The 20,240-nt window shown below is 40.9% G+C and overlaps 1 protein-coding gene across 1 annotated transcript in view; it reads right to left on the bottom strand.

Moving 5' to 3' along the window:
- Positions 1-20,240, bottom strand: part of LOC145402305 (oxysterol-binding protein-related protein 9) — a 103,090-nt gene that overhangs the window by 65,764 nt on the left and 17,086 nt on the right. The window contains exons 5-6 of the mRNA XM_080274443.1: positions 16,514-16,742; positions 14,820-14,934 (exon numbers count right to left, since the gene is read on the bottom strand). Coding sequence (XP_080130569.1) covers positions 14,820-14,934; positions 16,514-16,742 — 344 coding nt within the window. The remainder of the gene's footprint in view (positions 1-14,819; positions 14,935-16,513; positions 16,743-20,240) is intronic.

Raw genomic sequence — 20,240 nt, 5'->3', positions numbered from 1 at the left:
ACGGGGATGGCGGCTATGAAACGCTCGTGACTCGGCAATGAATCTGTAAATTGGTCTATCACAACCATGTAGGTGGCTGAGACATCTATCTGCTATCACTAATGTACAGTCATCTATAAACTGCTGAGTCCTGTGGTTCTAGAGGGTGGAATCAATATTCTCAATCATCATCACTTCTCTAACCATAATTCCACTACTATAAAAGATTGGGTTAAAAAAAAAAAAAAAAAAAGGTGGGGGAGGGTCAGGGGAGGAAGTGGAATCTGCAGAACCATCATCATGAATGCTCAGTAAAAACATGCCATGACTCCATTTGCTTATCAATCAAGTCCCTTTTCCACCACCATCTCTACCAAACTATCTAATCTCAGTATTCGTCCACAGAAGTAAAAACAAAAGCTCCTCCATATGCCAAAACTGCAATATATTTATCTGTACAGTTCAACACTAAGCATCAAATTTCCACATGCACTTCTCCTTCTGCACTCCAAAAGCCTTCCACATCTAAACCCATCCATGAAACACTGGGTGGAAGCATGTCACTTCTCCAATGATGGGAAGTCGTGCTTCTCAGCTGTACAGACCAGTTTCCTTTCAAATCAGTATATCATGGTTGGAACACGTACAGAAGAGCTATCCACCCATGTTAGGTGAGTGCAAACCAGATGTGGCAATGCATATATACCATAAACAGTCTTATGCTCCTCGGTGGTGACACAAACACTACAGTTGCTATTCAATACTTGCTACAACTTTTCAAAATGCAAACCTTTTCAGAAACATTTACTGTATCCACCTACTGCCAAACACCTAATCCCAGAATTACGCTAAAATGTTCACCATTACCTCCAAAGCTTTGATTTTTGCTTAGAACCCTTTGACTGAGGATGGCCATGACAGAACTGGCTCCATGCTACTTTGTCATCACTTCTCTCATTCTCTCAATTGCTCCTTTTCCTAAAACCTCTCTTTTGCCAATGTTTCATTACCTTCTTCCATATCACATTCAGTTTTCAAATATTACCCCAGTCTCACTTTCAAAAACTTTCTTGGGCATCTATTCCATGTCCATCCTAAGTGATTATATCAAAATGTCTCCAAAAGCTATAATTACTGTACAGCCTACTCATCTTTATACAGTACTGTATAGTACGGTGCAATTCCAAATATACAGAATGATTGGGATCAAGAGGTTTTTGGAAAACTGGAATTCTTCATTATCATCAATTATATGTGCAGACATCCACCTGCCTGTACTTTCCTTCAACAGTCACTGTATCCATGCCATAAGTTATTATCCAACAACCATGGTTTTGAGAGTTCTGGCAAGAAAATTTGACAATGAACAATGGTAATTTTTTTCATGCAGGAGCATTATCATATTATTCACACTGTTTATAATGGCTCCCCCATGTTTAAATGCATCAGCTTTGGTCACCTAATAGTGGCTATCCACAATGCCCGATTCCTGGCAGCTTTCATATTCAGTCCCCTATCCCTGAGGTCACACTCAATGACCTTGTTCCAGGTCTTTTTTGGTCTGCTTCTCACAACCCTACCCTCAACGTTTGCCCTTCTCACCTTCCACACCCAACTGTTGTCTTCCTTCCTCTCAAAATGGCCAAACCATCTCAATCAACCCCATTTCATCACAACAATATATTCCAGCCCCATCCTTCCTCTCAAATCTTCACCTTCAATCCTAGCTCCCCCAGGCCTCTTATTCAACGACACATTACATTTATTCATCACTCATCATCCAATCCTATGTTGCACGATGAGAAGCGTAGGAGCCCGGGGCTAGGCAAATTTGTTCTGACATTTAAAATGAGAAACCGCACTCATCCCTAAGTGGCATTATGTGAGCAATAAACCCCAACCACCCCTTGAATATAAACCTTCACTCGCTCAATCTGATTGAAGTGCCATAATTACCCACTAAACCACCAAGTTCCAAAATTTGGTTATATGGTTACCATCCAGCATTGTAAATGGTTTCATGGTGTACAGGAAACCATCTGGCTTGTCACTCAGTGTAGAGTCACCCACAGACAGAAGGAAAAGGAAAGACTGAAGGAAAGAAAAACATAAGAGGTGGTGTAAAGTCACCCATAGGCAGAAGGACGAGGAAAGAATAAAGAAAAGAAAGCCAGAAGAGGATGGAAGGAAAGATGGCTACAGGAGAGGAAAGGGCAAACACCTGAAAGCAGCACTATATCGAGTGAGTGGCTGGTGAGTACCCCACCTACCCATGACATATTACACATCCATCTAATCAATGCGATTTTGTTATGTCTGAGCCTACAAATATCCACTTCCTTTACTGTCCGGGTCTCACTACCATACAGCATTACACTCTTGACACATGCTCCATATGGAGATCCCTTGGCATGGAGGGCCTGCCCTCTCAATGTTAGGAGAGGGAACAGCTCCCTGAATTTTCTCCAACCATTCCTTACCCTAACCACAGAGCTGGCCCCACCTTCAGCACATAACATGTCCCCCTCTTCTCCACACACTCAAGGGACTCTCCACCAAGATCAATCCCTTAATGCCTGACAATCTCTACATGCTCTCTCCCATACACCACATATACAAAATCTGCAGTATTCTGCAGTCTACATTTAATTCCACTACATATTTTATGCACCCACTTATCACAAATACTGCACATGATGGGGTTATTTCCCACATCCTTGTGGCAAACTGCACATGGCCACAGCATCACATGATGAAATGTGGGGAAATCAACCATCTGAGTCCAGCCTGAACCCACTTGGCTGACAAGACTTCTGCAGCACCTTTTAAAGCTAGTGCAAATCCTTAAAAGTAAACCAGGGGTTCTTTTGGAGATGAGAATAATTGTTCATTCCACTTCCCCCAGTAAATTGACTATGAAAATTCTGGAGAACTGGTATTTTTGGATATTTGGATTATTGGTTTTGAGAACTGCTCTGTAATTTACAGCCTTGAAGTCTCAGGTGTCATCAGCATAAACTTCCCAGTCTTATACAGTATTTCAAATTGCACTTCAACCTTCATTCACTTTGTAAATTACTGTATTGAACTCAACCCAATGCACAATACTCGGTTCTAGAGTTATCTAAAGGTAGGTACAGGTATAATGACCACTTCTCCAACACCACCTTCCCATCACTCTCTGCCAAGCACCCTCATGTATTTCTCTCCATTCTGGTAACTCCAAGAAGTAGCATCAGATTTTGAATTATCTGGCTTTTATGGGGTACCTCTATCAATATTTCACACAACTCTCCCCTTACTCCTCATCTTCTAGTTCCTCGCAATCCATTAGTTAAATTCCACTTTTATACTTTAAACTTTCACATTTCATATCCAAATTATCTATCTATCTATCTATAGCCCTAATCCCGCAAAGGGTGGCCGCAGACAAAACGCCTCCAAGTCGCTCTGTCACCCACCATTTGACTACCCTCCCACCAACACCCCCCCCCTCCCTCATATACCTCTCAACTGCATCCCTCCACCTCATCCTCAGTCTACCCCTCCCTCTCCCTCCCTCCACCTCACCTACATACACCCTATTAATCAGTCTTTCATTCTCCATTCTCTTCACATGTCCAAACCACCTCAGTGTATTTCTCCTAATCTTCTCAACCACATCCACATCCACCCCACAACGTTCCTTCACTTCTTCATTTGTCAACCTGTCCCTCCATGTCACTCCACATGCTCCTCTGAAGTAACTCATTTCCACCGCTCTCACTCTTGACTTGTTCCCCTCTTGCACGGTCCACGCCTTGCTTCCATACATCAGGGTAGGGATCACAATACTATCATGCAGTGACTTCTTAACTTCTATACTCACCTCCCTATTTCTCATCACTGCTTTCAGCGAACCAACAACCTTCCTTCCCTGCAATACCCTTTCACACACTTCATCCCCCAAAGTTCCAACCTCACTCATCACACTACCCAAGTCCTTGAATGCACTCACATACTCCATATCCTCACCATCCAACCTCACTGTACATTCTGTGACTTCATTCCTCTCACATACCATAACTTTACTTTTGTTTACATTAACTTTCAGCTTCCTCCTCCTACACACTGTCCCAAATTCATTCACCAAATCTTGCAACCCCCATTCATCTTCACTCAACAATACTATATCATCAGCAAACAGCAACACCGGAATCTTCCAAGTCTCACCCTCATTCATTAGAGCCATCTCCACATCCACTGCCCTACCTTGCACCTCCTTTACAACCCCATCCATGTATATATTAAACAGCCATGGAGACATCACACAACCCTGTTTCAGTCCCACACTGAGATCACAGAACTCATTCAGGTCACCATCTACTCGCACCGTAGCCCTAGCTCCATCGTACATACTCTTCACAGCACTCAACAATTTCCCCTCAACTCCATATATTCTTAATACCTTCCACATACCTTGCCTATCTATTCTGTCATAAGCTTTCTCCAAGTCCATGAAGGCAGCATACACTTTCTTTCCCTTCTCTAGATACTTCTCCACTAAACATCTTAGAACATATCTGATCTACAAACCCCTTTCCCTTCCTAAATCCCCCTTGTTCTTCTCCAACTAGCTCCTCTGTCATATGCCTAACCCTATCAATGAGTATTCTACCATATATTTTACCAGTCACACTAAGAAGGCAAATACCCCTATGGTTACCACATACTTCTCTCTCCCCTTTTCCTTTGTATAAAGGAACACTTATACCTGATTTCCAGTCCTCTGGAACCCTTCCCTCTTCCCAGGCCAATCTACACAACTTCCATATCCACTCCACAACAATCTCACCCCTATACCTCAGCATTTCACCACACACTCCATCAATTCCTGGGACCTTTCCCAACTTGATCTTCTTCATTGCTTCCACTACTTCCGCCCTACTGATCTCTTCCTCCCTCCTCTCACCTCTTCTTCTCCCAGCCATTCACCAACCACTCATACGCCCAATGCTGTCACTCTCTACATTCAACGAATCCTCAAAGTGCTCCTTCCATCTCCTCAATTTCTCTCTCTTCTCCACCAACAATCTACTATTCCTATCTTTCACTCCCCTACTATTTCCCCTTTCACACTGCCTTACTTTCTTTACCTCCTTCCAAAACAATTTCTTACTCTCCCTCCATTTCATACTCAGATTCCTCCCAAACTTTTCATCCACTTCCTTCTTACTCTCCTTCACCAGTCTCTTCACCTCCCTTCTCCTGCTCACATATACCTCTCTCTTCTCTCTCTCATCTTCTCCCCTACCTCTACTCGCTAACCATTCACTATATGCCTTCTTCTTTTGTTCCACAGCTCGTATCACCTTATCATTACACCTTGCTGTTCCTTGCATACCCTTGCATCTCCTCCTCACTCCACAAACCACCTCACATGCTGTGCCTATCTCTTCCGTAAATATCCTACATACGTCTTCCACCCCTTCCATCTGCTCTAGCTCATACCTTCCCAATCTTTCTTCCACTATGCTCTTATTCTCTGCCATTTTCTCACTATCTTGCAAATTCTCCACTCTTCTCACAGGAGCTGTTTCCTCCTGTCTTCCCTTTCGTCTCCTCAACAATTTTCTTTGGAGCTTTACTTTGGCCATCACTAAGTGATGGTCCGCAACTCCATTCCCCCACCCTCTCCACACTCTTGCATCCAACACTTGTCTTCTCATTCGCTGTATTTTCACAAAACTATTTTCATCAAGTTGCGATAACAGAGGTATTACTGTACTGTACTATTTTCCTCATGGTGTTACAGGAGTATCAGTATTTTTAGTTTCACTAAAAATCATTATACTACATTTCCTTTAGAATAAAAAATGTTTTATTTCATATGTTACTGATAAAGATAAAATGCACTAGGAAATGCCAATTTGGGGGATACTTTTCACAGATTTTTTTTTTTAATGCTAACTATGCATACTTGTTTCTTCAATGATTGGCATCAATACTGTAATTATTATATTTGTCTCTATAGAGGGTCATTAGCATTCACTACAGCTAGGGGCTGGGCATGAGGCTCACTTATTACCATAAGCTGGGAACTCTTACCAATTTGCAGTGATGAATATTCAGTAACTGGCTACAAATACATAAAATAAAGGAGTTCTGACTCTCATAGGTAAAGCATGACACAGCAGATACCACATGACTCATAATAAGTGATATCGAACAGAACAGACAGACCAGGTGGATATCACACCGAACAATGACATGACAACAGTGTTTTTGAATAGCAGAGCCAAAGTCAACCTTTTTCCAATACTGGTACTGTAAAGCAAAAGAGAGTGAAATTTTTCCCATTAACCCTATTAACAATTTACATTACATATCTATCCTTAATTCTCTTTACTCTGAGAGTCCTCAATACAGGCTGCCTTCTTTTTGTTTTTATTTATTTATTTGTGGTAGGTAGGGGTCTGTGGTAGGTGTGAGCACTCACCATTCACTCACTCAATGAAGTGCTGCTCTCGGGTCTCTGCCCTTTTGTCTCCTCCATCCTTCTTTCCTTCCATCCTCTTCTGTTTTTCTTTCCTTCATTCTTTCCTCTTCCTTCTGCCTGTGAGTGACTCTACACTAAGTGACATGCTAAATGGTTTCCTGTACATCAGGAAGCCATTTACTATGCTGGGTGGTAACCATATAACTAAATTTTGGCGCCTGGTGGTTTAGTGGGTAATTAAAGCGCCCCAATCAGACTGAGAAGTGCAGGTTTATATCCAAGGGGTGGTTGGAGTTTATTGCTCACATAATGCCACTCAGGGATGAGTGAGGCTGGTCACTCTCATCTTAAATGTCAGGACCAACTTGCCTAACCCCAGGCTCCTGCACTTCTCACGGGGCAATGTAGGATTGGATGATGGATGGATGAGCTGGTCAATCTCATCTTAAATGTCAGGACCAACTTGCCTAGCCCCAGGCTCCTACGCTTCTCATGGGGCAATGTAGGATTGGATGATGGATGGATGGTAGGTAGGGGTGCCCATCATCTACTCACTCAATGAAATGATGCCTTATGGTCTCTACATTAGGTGACAAGCCAAAAGGTTTCCTGTACCCAGGAAACAATTTACTGCACTACGCTGGGTTGTAACCATATAACCAGTGATTTTGGATGGGTTAAGTGTCCCCCAGATTCCCCTACCCAGAACTTCTTAATTATTGCAGACATTTCGGAGAGCCTCGGAGGGCCCAATACCTGCCCAGAGCCCCAGCCAAATGGGCTGATTCACATGGCCATGTGGAATGTGAGAAGTGTGAATGAGGAGAGCAAGAGGGTGGAAGTGATGAGTGTGTTCAAGAGTGCGAGATATGCGGTGATGGCACTGAGTGAAACAAAGATGAAAGGGTGAGAAGTGGAAGTGAGGAGTGGGAGGGTGTGAAACGTGTAAGATTGGGCATGAATGGGCGAGGAAGATGCAAGGAAGGAGTTGCTTTATTATGACTGAGGTGTGGCAGAGTGGAATGAGAGATTAAAAATGTGTCAGCTCGAGATGTACTGTATGTACGTCAAGTTCAAGTTTGACAGGGTGAAAGTGGGAGTAACTGAAGCGTATGCACCGTGTGATGACACGAATGAGAGAAAGACAGGTTTTGGGATGGGCTGGATGAAGCAGTGAGAGATATGCACAGGAGTTATAAAGTCATTGTAATGGGCAACATGAATGGAAGAGTAGGCACTGGTCCTGAGGATGAAATAATGGGTTGTCATGGAGTACCAGGACATAATGGGTTGTAATGGACCACCAGGAGAAAATGATAATGGGATGCGACTGAAGAATATGTGTCAGGAGAGGAGGGTGTGCATTTGTAACTCATATTTCAAACACAAAGATGCACATAAATATACATGGAATTGAGGGAATGGGGATCATGTTGAAAGAAGCCTGATTGATTTCGTGCTCATAGAGAGGTCTATGCTGGGAATGGGTGCTCATTCGAGGGCCGTGAGAGGACAACGTGGAGGTGTGTCAGATCATATGATTATGGTACGCAAGATTAAGTTGAGAGGAGTGAGGTGGACCAGGAGAGAGAGGAGCAGTCAGGGAGAAAGACTGAAAGTCAAGAAGCTGAGGATCAAAGAAATGGCAGATGAATAAACGACCAAAGCGGGGGAGGAGTTGGAGTCAGTGAACTGGAATGATATAGATCAGGACAGCCTGTGGAATGTATATAGGGACTGCTTAGTTAGGAATGCTAAACCAGTGTGTGGTGTGGCAAGAGAACAACAAAGAAGAAAGGTATGGCAGGGTGGGATGAAGAGATTAACCCATACCATCCCAGGCATTTTTGCAATTTTATACCCAACCAATCTCAGACACTTTTTCACGACATCCTGACGCTATGACAGACAGTGGCCAACTGATGTTACCCACCCACCCAGAACCAAACTTAGTCCTACAAGTGCTTGGGCACAGTATTGACAATACGTTAAGGTACTCCTTAGCAAAAAATTAGGTAGACTGAAGCAATATGAGACGCTACAGGGCTCGAATTTTGCTGTCGGTACCATCACGTTGGTGGGATTGTGAGCCTTTTTTTTTATTGTCGGCACAGTGTCGACGGCAGAATTGTACGGGTTAAGAGAGCAGTGGAGGACAGGAGGAAGAAGTGGCTAGAATGGTTACAGAACAGTGATTCAACTAAGAACTGAATATACTGAGACCAATAAGCACGTAGAGAGACTAGTAAAGACGAAAAAAGAGGTAAATGATGACCTAGGAAGAAAAATGAATGAAAACTAATCCGAAAATAGGAAGTTATTCTGGAAAGATGTGTGGAAATGTAGAAGTGACAGCGGAAAGAAATGTGAAAGTGTGAAGGATGTAGCTGGTAGATTATTAACCCATGGGGATGAAGTAAGAACCAGATGGAAAAAATATTTTGAAAGCCTGATGAATGGGAATAGAGAAAGCAGAGTGGCTGGAAACATTATAAGTTTTGGGGATGTGCAGAGAAGGACTGCAGTGCCACGAAACGTGACACTCGCACAAGCGAAGAGCGCCTTGAAGCGGCACAAAAATGGGAAAGCAGCTGGGGTTGATGACATATATGCAAAGATAATTAAGTGTAGCGGAGAAAACAAAATGAAGCGCTTGTTGGAGATATGTAAGAAGGCATGGATAAGTGAAACTGTGCCAGCAAAGTGGAAAAAGGCTGTAATTGTACCCCTGTACAATAACAAAGGTGAGTGAAATAAGTACAAGAATTACTCTGGCATAAGTTTATTGAGTGTTGTGAGGAAAATATATGGAAGAATTATTATAAAGAAAGTAAGAGAGATATCAGAAGTCCTAGTAAGTGATGATCAGGGTGACTTTAGGAGTAGCAGAGGATGTGTGGATCAAATATTGCAGTAAGAGACAGTGGAGAAGGCTTGTGAGGAGGTCTATAAGGTGTGTATCGCATTTATGGATCTGGAAAAAGCATGCGACAAAGTAGACAGAGAAGGATTGTGGAAGGTTTTGTGCATGTATGGTGTAGATGGTAAGCTGTTAAGTGCCGTCAAGAGCTTTTATGATGGTAGTGAGGCAAGTGCATGGGTTAATAGGCATCTAAGTGAATGGTTCACGAACAATGTGGGCATGCGACAAGGCTGTGTGATGTCCCCAGTGGTCGTTCAATATGTATATGGATTGGGCGATTAGAGAAGTAAAAACATGAGTAATGGAGAGAGGGATAGCATTGGTAATGAATGTTGATGGATGGATTATATCAAATCTGTTGTTTGCTGAGGAAGCAGTGCTACTTGCAAATACTGGACAAGAGCTTGGTAGTATAGTGCAGAGTTTAGCGAAAGTCTGTGAGTGTCGTGCCTTGAGAGTAAACGTAGAAAAGAGTAACGTGATGATAACAGAGAGAAGGTGACTCCCAGTGTAATGTTACAGTGAATGGAGAGAGATTGGAACTGGTGAGAGAGTTCAAATACCTGGGTACAGTGATAGAAAAGAGAGCAAAATGTGCAAAGAAGTGGAAGGTAGAGTGACACAAGGAAGGAAGGTAGCTGGTGCTATGAAGGTCTCAATAAGAAACAGGCTTGAGTGTTGCAGCTGCGTGAGTTTTACATGAAGAAGTGTTAGTGCCAACTTTAACATATGGATGTGAGACTATGGTGTGGCATGAAAATGAAAGGCCAAGAGTGAGAGCAGTGGAGATAAGACTGCTGAGTAATGTATGTGGGTACAGAGTGGATAGGATACAAAATAATGTGATTCGTGAAAGATCCAGAGTGAAGAAGCCTGTGGACACCAGAATCGAAGAGAGTGTACTGAGATGGTATGGTCAGGTGGAGAGAATGGATAACAACTGAGCGGTGAAAAAGGTATATCTGAGCAAATCTGAAGGAGGAAGGAGGAAAGGTAGACCAAGGAGAAGGTGGAGGGATATGGTGGATGAGTGTGTGAGGAAGCGAGGTATGGAAGTCAGTGAGGCTAGGGGACTGACAAGAGATCGAGCTGGCTGGATGAATGTTGTGAGAAGAAGTGCACGATCAGAGATTTGGCATCCCACTTTAACGTGACAGCCCTCGGATTGACTCTATCGGATACATGTATGTGAAGCTACAGAATGTGGTGAAAGTTTTTCGCGAATCAAATACAGCCAGGATTCCAGGGGCCTGAATGATGAGTGAATGGAAGCATGGCCCACTAGATTGGGCAAAGTGAGATGTCTGGACACCACTACTCCTCACCCTGCCCTAGGGTGGGAAAGGAGGTCCGGATGATGATGATGATTATCTGTTTATTCTTTTACTACAAGCTCACAGAAAATTTCAGAAAAAAAAAAGGCCTAATTATGTTTCACTGCTTCCTACCAAGCTGGCATTCCTCTAATTTACAATACAATTTGTGTGGAAAACATTGTGATATATTTGAACACATCCATAGCTTATATTGAGAAGTGTATGTATACTGTATTAATTGTCTTGTGCCAAATCTCAACTTCATCAAAACACCACTCTCTCTCTTGCCACTCAGTATTACTACTACTACTACTACTACTACTACTACTACTACCACCTGTTTCCCTCCAGCATTTCCCAAACCACAATCAGCCTTCTTCGTGGGCAATACAACAATACACCTGGATCTTCACTTTACTAACAACATATTCAACAAAATACAAATCATATTAAATAAGTTAAGATGAGATTTATCAAGAACCTTTCCTTGCCATGAAAATTATATGCACAAATGATGTAAATAATACCATTTCCCAAGTTATATAAAACCCTTAAACTCTCAAGTGCGGTATTCTTAAACATGGAGTATAACAAATAAAAACATTTATGCTCAATATAGAACTATTGATCAAATCAGTTTTTATTTACAGTACTTCATTTTTTCACAAACTAACATGGATGATACTCACTTCCTCCATATACAATACTTAATCCCTTCAACACAATGACATACTTTTACAAATATTTTTGCTACCTCCAGACAATTTTAATGAACTCTGAGAGACCTGTTGTGAGAGGGGTTAATGAAAACTACATTTAACCATACTCTTATACAAATAAAACAGTCTGGATATAGCAAGAATAAGCCAAAAAATACATCATCATACTAAAAGGGTTATTTTTCTTTTGCCTGGATGTTTAATAAAGTATTCTGAAATATATAAACAGAATTTGGTAAATTAGCATTTTCTAAACCAGATACACCTATAACTGATGGCAGCTGATGCCCATTGACCCACTTCATTCTAAGGACATACTATTCATTTTACTGGTATTTATGTAACCTCAATATGATTTTCAGCTTAGTTTTTTTTTTTTTTTTTTTTCTATAACTAGAAAAGCTGAAAACAACCTTCATTAAACCCTTCAGTATGAGAGATCTTTCCAGCACTGAATACAATTATCTGATGGGGAAAAAAAAAAAAAAAAATCCTCTGGCTGAAGGGACTATGTACTGAAGTAAATATATCATCAACTTCCGAGTCATGTCGTTTTCAGCTTATTCTTCTAACTTCAATGCATTTCTCTCCAACTTGGGAAAGGACCTTTGTACTGGATGGGTTTATTTAGGTTATAATTAACCCTTTACGATTAAAAAGTAACCTTAAGTCTGAATAAAACTATCAGGAAATGGCAAGAATAAAGTGGAAGACAATGTCACTGAATTCGTTTGGTTAAAACTCGGTTAAGGGTATTTCTCTGCTTTGCTGCTCAATGTGTGGTACTGCAAACTGGTATATGGTTCCACTCCACACAACTCAACCTTGATATTTCACATTGCCATACCAAAAGAGGACAATTCCAGAAAGTTCCTCGACTCAACTCAAGACTTTCTTTCCTCATAACAAAAGGTGCATCATCAATCCATACTCTATAATCATCATCTCTTCCCATATCTAAGAAGCTCTGCAAAGGTGCACAGAACAGCCTAACACAGCAACTTCAAAATGTCACCATGCAGACCAACTCTCACTTCACTTACCGGTACCAAATCTTCTTCTCCCAAGGAAACATACAAATCTTTCCTTTATTTTAACACAAAGTACATTACACATTGATTCATATAAATTTGCTGTCCATCATCAATATAAAAAATATAATAGTGCCTTACATACCTAGTCACATGACAAATTCTATACAAATAAAAAAATAACTAGACTAGGCAAATCAAACAGACAATTGGAAGACGATAAAAATGAGTGAGGTTCCAGTGAGTGGTGATGGTTTTACAGACAAATCTTAATTCTCAAGAAATATACCACCTACTGCCTGATATCCAATCTCAAAGGTCATTCCAGATGGCTGTGACAAATAACATAAAATCATTTGGCTTCTTGTCTTGGTGTTATAGAGAGAGAGAGAGAGACACACAGGCAGGTAGGTACACTGATAAGCATTAGTGTTTTTCTAGTGATTTTAATTCACCAGTCATGAAGCAGTCATGTCTCACTTAAGTCTGTTTTCAATGAGGTGTGGTAGCATTTTGCCTGCACACATCCCAGCCTTTAGCCCATTCAACCCAGACAACTTTTTTCAGATTTAGCTATCAGCTCATGCTTTTATTAAACTTAAGATAGATTTTCAAACTGTACAGCCTTAATAAACCCCTTTAACTTAAGAAGCCTTTCCTATGCTGAATAAAAGTGTTGGTTAACAGCAAAAATGAACTAAAAAGGACATCTGGGTTCAAGGGTTTAAGTGAGGACTGACTGTACATCAAGAACCAGGTGGCTGAGTATACAAAGGATGGTGAAATTTTACAGGAGGCGTGGTTGTTGCTGTATAGCATAAGAAATGAATAAAAGCCTTATTCTGTCACAGCCACCTCTTATGAATACAGAATATGGCATCAGGCATTAAAAGACAGAGAATGAAACTCTTAACTATTATTTTTTTGCTTCTTATTCCAACAATGCCTTTTAGTACCACAATATGCTGATGCCAGATGGAAACACTGATGCTACTTGAGTGACTGTTTACAAATTAACTGTCAAAACTGGCATCAACTTACAGCAAAAGTAGGTAAAGCACATACAGTATATACTGAATGATGTAGATAATCGAAGCCTTAATAACTGGATTTCTACTATGGAGGTACTTCATGAGCTCAATGGGACAGCAAAACATGCTATAACACCACTCACAGAACCTTACAACTTCATTACCTTCATTGCCAAAACACAGGTGGTGCGGTGAAAGCCAGTGTAAGACAAAACGTCAGATAAAGAGGACAGGAGTGAGAGAGGCAAAGCAGGGCTCGAGATTGTTAACAAGCACTCTTCTTTCAGTTGGCAAAGTTTTGTTCTATTCTTGATCATAAAAAAGCTGATTCAGTTTGTAAAACTTGTTTATAAAACTTGTATTTCTATTAATTATTACCACCACCATCTTTCCCCCAAGCTAGATGGCCAAGTTCACATGACGTGGGGATGTCTTAAGCAACGTCCTTTGATATTTTTCAAGACACTGAATTGAAGGAGACATGATGTCACATATACAATCATTCCCCCACCCCTCTCCTAAGCTGTAAGAGGCTCATGACTGAATGCAACATAAAGGGTGAGTGGTGGAGTTGCCATAACCTGATATCAATATGAACATCATTCACTGAAAATTCACATTCTAAGTTCTAACTTCCAGAAGTGTCTCAGCATATTCAAAGTTCTAGACTGCAGATAAAACAATATAAAATGTTTGCAGTAAAACTATGTAACAACAAATTAACCTAGACGACTGACTTTCATTGCCATCCAACATTGCTTTGATAACAATAACATATAAGGTGATGTGTATCTCTTCTAATTAATCTGCTTTTCAAAACTCATTTCTTGAATTTCATTAACTGTTTTTGTTTGATTACTGTTCTTCATATTAATCACACCTACCAACCTTATAAACTTAGTCCCTGACATACACATTAATTAAAGTACTAAATAAATCAGAGCCTCCAATAACCCCAACTTCAGCACCAAGCTGGTCTGTAATGTATAAACATATGATGGAGCCCAATTAAAAAAAAAATAACAAGTATCAAATCCCACAAACAAGTTAACCCCTTCAGTACAATGATGTCCTTTACATTTTGTTTTGGTTACCATCATGCAATTTTATTCAGCTTAATGAGACATCTTTTAGTAAAAGACAGACACTTTCCACTGACTCATTTAGTACAATAAAAATTGTTATTTACTGTATTCTTGTTGCTCCAATATGAAAAGCATTAACTTAGGACAGACCACTCGGGCTGAAAGAGTAAAAGCATGTCCTCTAATCTCTTGCCCCAACACTACCTGAAGCATTCAAAGTGTGGCCACAAACATGAAGTAAGCAATGCGTAACATACCTGGGACTCTGGGCTGGTGTGGGGCCACCAAAGTCATCAGCATCAAAGAAATCCTCGTCTTCTGAGCTTGAATATGAGGTCTCAGGAACCACGGAGTCCGGGGGTACAATAGGAACTGCACAGAGAAGATATGAAAGTAAGTAGTCAGAATAAGCAATTTTATCTAGATCACATCATAAAACCATAAATCTCTATAATGGGCAGTTTTAGGTAGCTCACGTCTCCATAAAACTGTAAATCCTTACAACGTGCAAGTTTAGATGGATAATATCTCCATAAAATAACATGCTGTTGTAGCTAGACCATATTCCCATAAAATCATAAATCTCTATAATATGCAACTTCAGCCAAAACACATCTCCATAATTCCATAACTCTATTATAATTATCACCTACTTATCTGTCTTAAACCCTTCGACAATATATTGTAATGTCTACTGTATTTTGTCACATTCTTGGTATCTCCAAACCATTTTATTCAACTCATGGGTGACTTTCTGTGCGGGAGCGGTTACATACTGTTATTTCAATAATTCCCTCACTATTAGGGTGCTCCCTTATTCTAAATTATCTGGTGGCAACAAGAACACAAAATTAAAAAAAGAAAAAAGAAATCTTAAGGCTGATGGGCTTACTTAACTATAGTATGTACAGCGAACTTTCGATTATCTAGCATCCAATGGTTCGGAAAACCCAATGGTTAGGAATTTTCGGCCCAGGCTCATTTTTAGCTTTTTGGGGTAGAAAATCAAGAAAAATCGGGAAAAAATTGAAAAATATAAAAAAACAGCCGAAAGCAGTGCGCTGAACTATCCAATTCTGTACCCACGCCAACATTCAGGTCCCGGATGTTCACCCAGCCAGTTGTCCACAGTGTACTTTATTTTTTGGGGTGTGTTTTGAACATTTTCAGGTACCTGTCTGAATGTCCGGAAAATCTGATAATCTGCCAGATGTGGAACAATGCTTTCTTAAACCTTCTCGTCCAATTCCGTTCCTGCCTCATGTAGACTTCTGCCTCCCCTTGCCAAGCCTCTTTCCAAGGATACTAGAATGGGCTCAGTGACATTGCCACTGGACGTGCCTTGAATGCCACTGTATCTAGTTTATCTAGTGATGGAGAAGTTTTCATGTTGGGAATGAAGCCATTGTCAGGGCCATGTGCACACGCACAAATACATCCAGCCTCTCACGCCAAAAATTACTCCTTTTCCTCACGTTGTTACTCATCAACGTGATGACCTATCGACCTGGGGATACTTTCATTCGCAAGGAGTTGGTGAGTAAAATGGTCTTTAATCAGTTTCCCTAACCACTATGGTTTCCAAGATATTAAGGTTTGAATACAGGCTATTTTCAGAAAAATGCCCATACTGAGAGATGACAGCCTGGTATTTAGGGCCTAAGATGAATAAAATCATCTGGGGAAAAAAAAAAAAAAAAAAAGGCATCATCACACTCAGAATAAAAACTTCAATTCCATGATGTACTTTTCCATTCTGTTCTTGCTATCTGGTACCACACTTTCAGCTGATTTTAATAAAACTCAGGGAGGCTTCTTGTAGTGAAGGTGTTAATGAAGGCTATACCTAACTTCTTTTTGACAAGTTTCTCCTAGGCCAATTAAAACTGTCTATGGCTTACAAGGGCAAAATGAAAAGTACAACAGTGGAGTGAAGAGATGAATGACTGACCAGGACTCCTCTGCCTGGTTACAGATGCCCGCTCGGCACACTCCCGACCCATTTCTATTCCTGGCTCCACGTCCACCTCCTCTGAGCCAGTGGTCACCAGTTCTCGCCCCCGTTCTCCTGCTTCACCCCTGCCCGCCTGTATGGTCTGGGGGGGTTGGGTCACACCTTCGGGGATGGCATTACATGGATGGTACACGCCATTTACTGGGAAGGCTGTGTTTTTGGCGATCTGCAAGTTAAAGGACACAATAAACATCACTACCATCACCAACCTAAACCTCATTTCCCACTGATAAAGTATGGAATCCTACGCGAGGAACAGAAAAATACAAAACCAGCATTATCAGCCAAATGCCTGGCAAAATGGGAAACATTTCGTTTTTTAATTCGTAAACTGCAAAATCAGGATTTTCCATTTCTTCTGGAATGTGTGTGTGTGTGTGTGCATATACACACAAACTTACACACTCCTGTACGTGTGTGTGTGTGTGTGTGTGTGTGTGTGTGTACACCACTGAGCTCTATAATATGGAGAGGCTATCTCCGCCGCAGGCATGTGATTTTGGCGTCCATATTGAAACACCGACACTTAAATTCAAGTTCAAATACTTCATTTCCACTAGGTAGTGATTATTAATAAAGAGAGACTTTTGTTTATAATACAAAAACATATATGGATTATGACTTTTTTTCTACCTAGTTCAACAAATTATATCGGGTACATTTAGCCAATGCGTATAAAACAATGCCTTAGGTTGCTGCAGTGCAGAACTTACCCTTTATGGCACTATACATGTCACAAAACCGAATGTCTAGACTGATGAAGGCCAGAAGAAACATGGAAATATCTACAAGAGAGTGTGAACAGAAGAGAAGAGGACATGGAGAGAAAGACTGGAGATAAATGGGCCCGTTTTAGTGGCATCATTCATGTAGAGATACCGGGGAAGAATCTTCCCGCCCCACCCCAGGGCCGCAATAATCTTATAGAATTAGCAACAAGATATATTCCTTACTTGTGAAATGTAATGCCATCTCTCTCTGATGAATTTTTGTATCCATTTTTGCATCCAGAAGCTGCACAGCTGACCATGGCACTATATATTACAAAATCATCGACTGCTTTCAAAAACCCAACGAACACCTCAGTTAAAAAACCATGGGCATCAAGCGAGGTGTAACATGGCTGTCACTACACCAGTGCCACCCTGGTGACGGCTACATCAGTTACACTGTGTTAGTCATGCGAATGCCTCTCGGTATTATAGAGCTCAGTGGTGTGTACACGCACACGCACACACACACACACACACACACATACATAGGTGGGGTGAACATTATCATTTTGGGGTACAGTTTACTAAGTTTGATTTTTTCCAGACTTATATCTGACAATTTTCAGATTTTATTTGTTGGTTTTATTAAGTTATTTCCAGGTGTTAGGCTTACATTAGCTTCTTTCACAGCTGTCAGGTCATTTAGATTGGCTTTAAACCTGTTTTTGGGCTCATTTGGGTGGGTTTAGGACTTGGTGGGGAGGGGAACCCATGGCTAAAAAACCCATCCCTCTACTTTACATGTTAAATCTACCCTGAGATACGACACCCCACCTAACGATGTGTTTTTACTTAACCAATAGCATCGTTAAACTGGGGTGTACCTGTAGTGCAGCTCTCTGATGCCTACCCTTTCTTCTCTTCCTTCATCTGTCTTTCTTTCCTTTATCCTTTCCACTTCCTTCTGTCTACGGGTGACTCTGCACTAAAGTGACACCCCAAATGGTTTCTGTAAACCAGGATGCCATTTACTATGCTGGGTGGTGACCACATAACTAAATTATGGCACCTGGTGGTCTAATGGGGACGTAAGGCTATCCAATTGGATTGAGCACGTGCAGGTTTCTATCCAAGGGGTGGTCGGGGTTTACTGCTCACATACTGCCACTCAGGGATGGGTGAGGCTGGTGTCTCTCATCTTAAATGTCAGGACCAACTTGCCTAGCCCCGGACTCCTATGCTCCTCATGGGGCAACACAGGATTAGATGATGAATGATGATGAATAAATGATATATAAAACCTGTTTGACTCTTCTGATATATATAAAAGCATGTTTAATTATACAGTAAATATGCCTAATCTGAATTCAATATCTTCCATACCTTGGCTATAACTGAATAGTGTAAAGCAGGGTAATTTAATCATCATCTAATCCTCTGTTGCCCCATGAGGAGTGTAGAAGCCCGGGGCTTGGCAAGATGAAAGTGACCAGCTTCACTCATCCCTGAGTGGCATTATGAGAGCAATAAACCCCAACCATCCCTTGGATAGAACCTACACAGGCTCAATCCAATTGGAGTGCCTTAATTGCCCACTAACCCACCAGGTGCTAAATTTGATTATATGATTACCGTCCAGCATAGTAAATGATTCCTGGTGTACAGGAAACCATTTGGCTTGTCACTCAGTGTACAGTTACCCACAGGGAGAAGGAGAGAATGAAGGAAAGAATGACAGAAGAGAGAGTGTAAAATCACCAGTATGCAGAAGGAAGAGGAAAAAATGAAGGAAGTAGAGACAGAGAAAGGTCAGAAGGAAGGAAGAGAGGAAAGGGAAGTCACCCAAGGTCAGCACTATATTGAGTGAGTGGATGGTGAGTGCCCCCATCAACCACAAGGGTAATTTAACCGCAGGGTAATTTTGCCACGATGTCAATAATTCCAATTCAGAGGCCGATAGCTCCCACACTATTGCAGGGATTCAGCTTAGGTTTTAGAGGAATGCCAATCTAACAAGGTCATGTGAAGTTTTGATCCACTGTGCAAGAAAACTGCATTGGAGGAATGAAATTGTTTATCAGAAATTTTCAGCATTTATTGCATCAATAAAAACTGGAAACAAACATTCTGTTTGCCTATCATTTACATGTTTCAGATTAAAAGTGGTCTAGAACTGTCTGCATTGTCACACACACACACACAAAACAGTACTCTCCCATGCACTCGTGCCATGGGAGTCCCCCGACCAACTTACCAACCGTGAAACAGTCAGTTAAACAATGATGGATGCCATCGACATTAAGTTTGCCCAATACATGGCACAAGCCCTACAGTATTGTAGCCTAGGCTACCTACTGTAAGCATAGTTATGATCAACTGTGTATGATATGTAGTGTGGTATCACAACAATAATAACAATAAATGTTATAACAAAAATAACAACAAGTAGGTCATCGTGAAATTACCCTGTTGGGCAGAGTAATTTCGCCATGAGACACTTGTAAAAAAAAAAAAAAAAAAAAAAAATCTGTGCTGTGGGCCTTTTATTTTCTTTTTGACAAAAATGATTATAGGTATCCTTAGCAGAAGGGCTGAATGTATACAGTAGATAAAGCAATAAATATCTCAATATTCCATATGTGGCAGTCTGTATTTAGCAAGAACCACTGTTCATGGTGAAATTACCCCATTTTACCCTAGTGATCCAGGATTTACACTGAAAGTTGTACAAATACCCATTTAGTAATTTATATAATCTCAGACAGTTATAATCATGCTGAAATATATTTAAGAGCATACAACGGTACAATATTTTGTAAGGAAATACCAGTTTTTACGTCAATATCAACCAAAATATGACCAGGGTGCTACTTACATGATTCTAGTTTGAGGGGGCATTGATTATTGGGGATGAGGATTGAAGATTAAGAATAGGATGTAGGGGCTCAGGG

The sequence above is a fragment of the Coenobita brevimanus genome, chromosome 57 (genome assembly GCF_032717465.1).
Source record: "Coenobita brevimanus isolate Jiangsu-jjx chromosome 57, ASM3271746v2, whole genome shotgun sequence".
NCBI classification, from domain to species: Eukaryota; Metazoa; Arthropoda; class Malacostraca; order Decapoda; family Coenobitidae; genus Coenobita; species Coenobita brevimanus.
This window is presented reverse-complemented; position numbering and strand designations above follow the sequence as displayed.